Source organism: Bradysia coprophila (assembly GCF_014529535.1).
Source record: "Bradysia coprophila strain Holo2 chromosome IV unlocalized genomic scaffold, BU_Bcop_v1 contig_84, whole genome shotgun sequence".
In the NCBI taxonomy this organism is placed as follows: domain Eukaryota; kingdom Metazoa; phylum Arthropoda; class Insecta; order Diptera; family Sciaridae; genus Bradysia; species Bradysia coprophila.
In genome coordinates, this window is record NW_023503376.1 from 4,309,131 (window position 1) to 4,317,626 (window position 8,496).

Genomic DNA, 8,496 nt, shown 5'->3' on the forward strand with positions numbered 1-8,496 from the left:
TTTGCTAGAAAGCCGTAGTAACGCAACGACATACAGGTTGGCTCCTTACGAGGATCGATGCAAGCAACTGAAGTTACAAAGTTTGGATACTCGTCGAACAATAGCTAATGCAATGCTTGCTTTTGATTTGTATAAAGGAAACGTGACTGATGATATTATCTCGCCTAGATTTGTTCGAAGTGAAAGTGTTTACGGTTTTCGAGAGACTACTATGAAATTGCTGGTTGAGCCGCGGTTTTCGAATGTGTATTTATCAGAACAACCGATCGTTCGGCTGATTAGACTTATTAATAAGCATAAAGCGGTTGTGACTAGGTGTGAGAATAGAACGACGTTTAAAAGTTTAATTTTAGAGGAGCTTGGTTTTTAGTGTTTGACGGAAGTAGTCTTAAGTATTTATGTTATCTACGTTTGTATATTTTGTATATTTTGTACATTTTTATATTCAGCCAGTTTTTTGGCGGTGTCAATAAATTCAATTCAATTCAATTCTAAAAAAGAAAATATTTTTCTCGAAAATTCAGAATTTTGTTTTTGTTAAGTCCCATTTTACATATAAATTTCGCAGCCGTTGACGCTATTGTGTGTCACCGCCTTCGTGATCAACTCAGTGTTGTCTTAACCTGTTCTCTCAGAACCTTGGTGCGAGCCTAGTTTCTGAAAGTGCAGGCTTAGACGCATGTGAATTGACCACGAAGGCAAATATTTTAGTGGCTCCTTCATCAAATTAAACAAGCACGTTCTGTGTATACTAAAAGAAAATATTATGGAAAAATCGATGGCGATGGAGCGATGGCGTTCAAAAATTTAAAAAACAAATCATTTGTTAAGAAATTTAAATTTTCCATGAAAATATTGTTCGTGTGAAGTGACACAAGGTCGACTTCGTCTTGTGAAATAGTACTCAAATCCACAATCCATTCGCTTATTTTAAACTGTATACTCACAAGGCTATGAAAGAACCAGGTCTCATTACGTCTATGGAGAAACCACTAGAAAATTATGCTACAACCGCCCAAAGTATATAAACACCGAAGGTAATATAAACCCTCAGCCAATCAGAGAAAATATGGATCTCGAATTTCAGGTGAATTCATTTTTGTAACGTTTAAATAGCCTCAATACGAACAACACACACTCTACGGATCCGTAGAGTGTGTGTTGTTTGTATTGAGGCTATTTAGTAACGTTGTCCAAGTCATATTTTCTTGTGACTAATGTTGCACCTGCCAAGTTTGTGTCGAATCGAATTCATCTCACCACTAGCTGCAACTTGACGCAAAGGAATTCAATATGTATGTTGCATTACTTTCTATGTACATGGGCACGTACAGCAATGTTCAAGGCTAATTTATAGAGTGTTTAAAGAGAATATCAAACTCAGTGAAATTACCTTTCAAATTTGGACGGATGACCCATCGAAACCAATTGTTTAATTTTCTTTTGTCGCTCTTTTAACACTCTATATGAGTAGACTTGTCAAAATTCACTGATTAAACTTAACGAATATTGCTGTATGTGCCCTTTGCAACCGCCTTCGTGATCAACTTATCAGTCTTTCAAACCAAGGCTGTAAACTTTTGGGAGGTCACTCAGATACAGATACGCTAATAACACACCACAGCCGATGAAAAAATGGCGGATTTCATACAAAAATTCACCTATTCTGACGATTATCGTCGTCGTCACGGTGGTGATTTTTTTAGATATGTAAAATCTTCAGAAGTGGTGTGTTCCCGCGTATCTAATAAAATGGCGATTTGCATGACCTTCCCAAAGTTTACAGCCTCGTTACAAACTACATCCACCTTAGACGAATTATATATAGACCGGAAATTACGAACAAAATTACGTCAAAATTGTGTCCCCAACATGAAAAACGAAATATTTGATATTGTGAAAATTGGTGGGCAAATTAGTGCGAAAGTTTCGAAATTTTTTGCTACACAAATCTTTTGAATTAAAAAAATAATAAAATATTGGAACGATTACCTTGGGGATGAGGTTGGATCCTTTCAGAGATGGAAGTCTACTCTAAGAAGAGTGATTTATTTCAATGGATTAAAATATTTGCAAAAAGTTTCCGTGAAAAATATTTTCGAATTAGTACAATTTTGACACAATTCATAAAAAACGCTTGAAAGTTGAGAAGTTTTTTCTTCTCCTAATATAAGCCACACACGAAAAAAGCGTCTACACAATATTTTCAGAGTAAATTAAAGATAAATTGTCCCGAATATTAAATAAAAACAAAAATTTACATTCGCGATACTTGATTTCAAAATACTAAAATGACAACTACCAAAAATGTCATCGCCTACATGTGTTGGTGTAAAATTCTACGTAAAATCGTACGAAATATTCATCTTTTACAAACTGATGTTGGGGACATAATTTACCGTACGAAATACCACTCCAGGTATGATTACTCAAAGACATCCACTTCATAAAATCTATCATCTCCCTGCGAATTATCTGAAAAATATTTAACGAAAAATTGATGCTCCCATCTCTGGTTTGAAATCCAATCGAACCGAGAGATGACGCCAATTTTGAATGTCATTGGACTAACCGAAAAAAATCATTCGTATTTCAACGGTGGTATACAATTGTCCCTTATTATAAATGATTTTTGTGTGAGAATACTAACAATTCCTAAATCGAATCCAATCATGGCAACCGGTTTCTCGTTTGCCGATGATCCGCAGATGTCAGTGCGCGAAAAAATTGAACGATATTTTCAACAGAAGAACAAAACTACCATGAATACCGTTTCTGTTCTTGATGAATCGACTTCGGATGAATCTTTAGTTGATTCGTTCAGCCGCCTGGTAAGCCTTTATTCTTTGTCTTAAAATATTTTTCTTTCTACGTCGGCTACTTCTGTCTTGGGTTAAATTATCGCAGGTCGATTTTGTATTTTGCTGGTAGCATTGAGTCATTTGCTTTGTTTTGATGTCTATTGTTTTCGTAATGAAAACATTCCCGTTGTCGATGTGTTCTCTCAATTGATTTTTTGTTTCTCCCCTGTCAAGGCCTCATCGCATAGCTTTAGCTTGAAGTCAGTTGACGAGACATCTAATTTTGTATTTACAGGACGAAAGTTTTGCCAATATTTTGATCAACAATCCGCACGTAACTTTGATCCGGAACTCAAAAAAAGGGAACACGACACAAACGCAACCAACACAAACCGAAAAGGATGACGAAGGACTGAGCGACGAAACGTTCCACGAATATTATCATCCACAGACGCCTCAGCCGACTCGTCGTGGTCAAGTAATATGCCCGATTGGCAATGCCGACTCCAACGAAAAGTCTTACCCATTCATGTGGCAAGTTTCCGATGAAAGTTTTTTGGAAATGGAGAAACTCTGCGAATCACCACGAAAAAGCGACGAAAGTTTTCTGGAAATGGAGCAACTCTGCGAATCACCTCAAAACAATGTCAATGACACAACCCTACTTGATGACGTTGAAGCGCCATCGTTTCTTGTTCACGATTCCGACTCCGACGATTCAGTTTTTGAGCCGGTTCGCAAGCCTGTATCGATTATGTCACCGATCAAACTAGTCGGACTGAGACGTCCGTCTACCATACTGGAAGAGTCTTCCATCCGAAGTCTTAATTCGAGTGAGGAGCGAAGCAGTAATTCGTTGTCACTGAGAGAGAGTGTGAACGTTGCCAAGGAATCCAGCAAACCGGACAAAACACGTTCGTACCGGCCCAGCGTCGCAAACGTCTTCCCAACGATGAAGGGACGCATCGGTTTCTATGACAATTTCGACTCTCCATCAACGCGATCATCCAGCAAGTCAGCGGTCACGCAAAGTAGTGGAAAGGAAAATTCGATAAATTTAATGAGATTCGACAGTATCGAGAATGATCTTCCATCGGCAAGTTCAGCAACGCCAGCAACCGGCAACAATTCAGTATCGTTGATTCGATTCGACAGTAGCGTCGACGAAGCTTCATTTTCCAATCTGTCTGTTGATCAGGCTGAATTAAATTCTTCGATGTCCGATGGTGAGCCACCCGATCAGTTCAACGATACGTTGGAGGCGGTCGATTATTATATGAAGCAAGGAAAGAAAATTATGGATAAAACTGGCGCTTCGACGACGTTCTATCGAGAGCAACAGGCGGTTCCGTCACCGAAGAGTCGAAATAATTCCCTTTTGAAGCAAGCGTTGGCACGAAGAACGTTGCTGAGCATGAATGGTGATAATTTGAATAAGTTAGCAAACAAGAAACTTTTTTAAGATTTTTTTTTATATTTTGAATTTCTATTTTTTGTCCCCTCTTTGATGTAAAATACAATTGTAGTGATGGTAAATGACGAAAAATGGAGTTTTTGGTTTCAATATACTTTTGACAGTGCAGGCGAGAAAATAGTCCTTTTTCACCTCAGATGAAACTTCTGAGGCCTTTGTTGTGAAAGACGTTGTGCTGGAAATTTTATTTTGTCAGGTGACAACAATACCCTAAAAATGAAATTTCCAACTTTTTTCCCTAGCCTAACAATTAAGTATTCAGTTGCTAGTCAGTGACTTCACTTGACTTGAGTAACCAAAACCAACATTGAACGTGAGGACTTTGGCACGATTGTGATTCATGCCTAAATCCACACTTTTCGTTCTCCTTGATAATGTTTCACGATTTCCGTTTCAATTCCTTCCTCTTGACATTTATGTGTGTTCTGAAGGTAACGAGTAATTTCGCGCCGCGCGAGATTACACATATTATAGTGGAATTTCGCGCCCATACATTTTTCAATGGCTAACTTGATTTAGAGAATTTTTACGAGTACCTGGCGATAAATTGGCGGTAGATTCAGTTGAGTATCAGGCACATAAATTTTGGAGATGCGAATTTTATTCTAACACCCTAGAGCTTTGTAGCAGGGATACCGGTATCCTTAGAAAGTGTGGATTTTCCTTTTACAAAACGTTTGGATACCGGTATCCCAACTGAGATACACGTATTTTGTATCAAGGATACCGGTATCCCGACATAGAAAGTGTGGATTTTCCTTTTACAAAACGTTAGGATACCGGTATCCCAACTGACATACACGTATTTTGCATCAAGGATACCGGTATCCCGACATAGAAAGTGTGGATTTTCCTTTTACAAAACGTTAGGATACCGGTATCCCAACTGACATACACGTATTTTGCATCAAGGATACCGGTATCCCGACATAGAAAGTGTGGATTTTCCTTTTACAAAACGTTAGGATACCGGTATTCCAACTGAGATTGAACTATTATGTATCAAGGATACCGGTATCCCAACTGAGATACACATATTTTGCATCAAGGATACCGGTATCCTTACTCAGAAAAAGTGGATTTTCCTTTTACAAAATGTTAGGATGCCTGCATCGCAACTGAGACGTTGCGAGATTCCTACCAGCAAGAAATTCCTTATGGGCGCGAAATTACACTAATAAAGTAGGAATTTCGCGTGGCGCAAGATTCCTACTTTAATAGTGTAATTTCGCGCCCATACGACGCGAAATTACTACTAGCCGTTCTGAATGCAGGCCCGTAGCCAGCCGTCTGAATGGTATCAGACTAAGGCATACCATTACTTTCAGTGATAACTGACTAACCCACCGTCGTTCGATCTATGTGGTCGGACTAGCTACTTACTCAGCTTCCATCAATTACCCAGGCTAACAAATAACTATTCAGTTGCTAATTTCTGAGTCAGTGGCTTACAAAATTGAAAGAAAAACGACCAGAGCAGAGTCAGCAGAGATACAAGTCGCTTTTGATTTTTTTTAACTTGTCTGTAAATCATGCAATCACTTTTGGCGCTTGTTTTTATGACAGGCCTATATTGGATTTTGACGTGTGACAATCATGTCCGGAGCGATATCGGAGGACTTGACGCAGTCTAACTTCCAAAAAAAGAACGAAGAAAATTTTTTGAGACGCGGCAACTATATATAGGCGAGAATTTTCTTTAATGTTGTTTCCAGTCAAATTTTTTTTGGTAAAAATTATTTGGCAGATGATGAGAAAAACTAAGCTAGTTTGTTTGAACTAAAATTGGGTGTAAAATTTAATTTTTGCGTAACGAAGCTGAAAGCGTCAACTCTAGCGATATCATTCATTTTAGAAATTGTACTTCAAAGACTGCGTTACACTTTTCTCGAAGAGATTTTTGTTGGGATAGGTTTCTTCCAAGGTCGTTCAAAATGTCAATCGTCATCCACAGAGAAGCTAATACAACCTCACTTTGAAGTTTTAACGAACAAATTTGTTTAAGTTGCGATTATGTTTGCTTCTGTGGATGACGGTCGGTTGTTTTCGGCCTGTCAAAATTCGTTTTTACCGTACGATGGAAGAAACCTATGAACCGATTGGATTCATTTTAGCAACGCACTTCAAGCAAAAGTGCTTCGAGTGACAGCTGTCAAATAGAGTACTTTTTTGTATGAAAAAATTTTCCAGATTTTTTTACAGTGCCAAAATTCGACACACTGTTCCATTTCAGTACTCTATTCAGAGTGCCACTCATGTTCTAAGTACGTTGATTTTAGCCGTTTTACAAAAAGTATTCTATCTCCGAATTCACTCGAGGACAAACAACAATCAGAAAAAACTCAATGATATGGTCTAGAAGACTGATGGATATGAAACTCCAATAACCAAAATAATGGAAAATGGCTCGATTGCTGAAATCTCGAAAATAAATTTGTCTTCGAACTGTTTATCCTTACCACTTATATCTGGTCGGCCTAGCGTAGTCTACCTCTGTGGCGTTGTCTGGATTGAAGCACATTGTTTGCTGGGTACACTCAGTCGAAGTGAGAGTCCGAGCTGTTGCGACTGATTTTCTGACAACAACACATTAGAAGGATTTGTAAAGAACTTTTCCGTTTTTTGAACACCCATTCTATCACTAGAAGCTAAGGAAACCATGTTTGTGAGTGGAAGAAAATTCCATTATTCTCTAAATTCCGTAGTTCAACAAGAATCATTCATACAATGAAATTTACAAGGTCAGACGACAGGTTAGTATACGTAACAACATATATTAGAGTATATTAGACTCTAGATAGAATCTACAAATAGAAGCGGCAACCCAGATCTACCATCATTTGTTTCGTACTTCCAAAGCCTACTCCGAGTTTTAGCGAAAAGCTGTTAAGATGCTTTCTACCATAGCACGCTCTATGTTTGTGCAGTGCTATATTTTCACCTAAAGATGGCAAATCCTCATTGCGGAGTTCGTAATACCCGAAGGTGAACCTGAGGCCAGTGTAAAGATCTGTGCACCAGTCTGAGGTGAAAGACCACATGTATGGAGATGATCGTTAAACTTACAGTGGTTCGTCAGTGCCCCAACTACTCGCCTTAGTTTAGATGTTGCATATTCCTGAACAGTTTAAAATGCAATCACAGATCTGCCCTGCAATGCGAAAAAAAATGATTTTTTTTTCATTCTTATATTTTTGATGAAGACTTATTCCGCGCAATAATTATTATGGAATGATAAAACAAATGATTTAAGACAAAAAAACAAAAAAAAAACACCAAGATAGTGGAAACGAGATACAAAATTTTATGAGAGAATTTCATACGTTTACTCTCTCAAAATCTTAATTCTCTTTTGCGCTATAGGTTTTTTGTGCGTTGTGGGGCAGATTGCGAGCTATTATTTTAATAGTTCAGATAATTTATTGTAGCAATGTAACGGATTTGCAAGACAGAATTAATTGCAGTTAATTGAAATTGGATTAGGAAATTGTTAAATTATTGCATCCACTCAAGGTCAATAAATTTTATAATTTTAATTTTTTTGCATTTAATTTATCTTTAGTCAGCACAGCACTGTTTCTAGCTGAACATAGAAAATATTCGGAGGCTGATGAAATCACGGCACATTAGGTAGTCCATACATTTTCTGTCAGAATCTTATTGCACGGTTGATTGAGGTTCTAAAAGAACAGGTTAAGACAACCCTGAGTTGATCACCAAGGCGGTGACACACAAATTGCGTCAACGGCTGCAAAGTTTATATGAAAAATGCAAATTAACAAAAACAAAATTCTGAATTTTCCGAAAAAATATTTTCTTCGATATGATTTCTCAAACTATCCTACAGATAGTGCGTTTATAAAATTTGGTGTCACCCGCTTCAGTGGTTGCCTTAAGAGGCATCGGTGCTTTGCTAAAAAGCATACTAGGGCGATTTTTAATTACTGGATTTTAGTTTACTTTTGATGGTATCTTTCCATCAGAATCCTTTTTGAAAAATGTGCGACCGCAATTCCGACCAGGAATTCGGTAGCTTTCAACAGAAAATACATTTGATTGTAGCAGTTTGACCGGCTCACTTTGCTCAGAGTTGGTCAAACGACTACAACCAAGTGTGGTTGGGTAGGTAGTGACCTCTACTATCTATGACACCATGAACCTACCGCGGCACGACTTTCGTTGAGCTTCAATTTTGATTGAAGTGTACTAACACAAAAATTC

At 37.9% G+C, this 8,496-nt stretch overlaps 1 protein-coding gene across 1 annotated transcript; it reads left to right on the forward strand.

Moving 5' to 3' along the window:
* Positions 1-2,543: 2,543 nt before the first annotated feature.
* LOC119072567 lies at positions 2,544-4,348 on the forward strand. The gene is made up of 2 exons (XM_037177807.1): positions 2,544-2,831; positions 3,097-4,348. Exons 1-2 carry the CDS (start codon positions 2,673-2,675, stop codon positions 4,261-4,263), a joined length of 1,326 nt encoding a protein of 441 aa, XP_037033702.1. The 5' UTR covers positions 2,544-2,672; the 3' UTR covers positions 4,264-4,348.
* Positions 4,349-8,496: the final 4,148 nt, after the last annotated feature.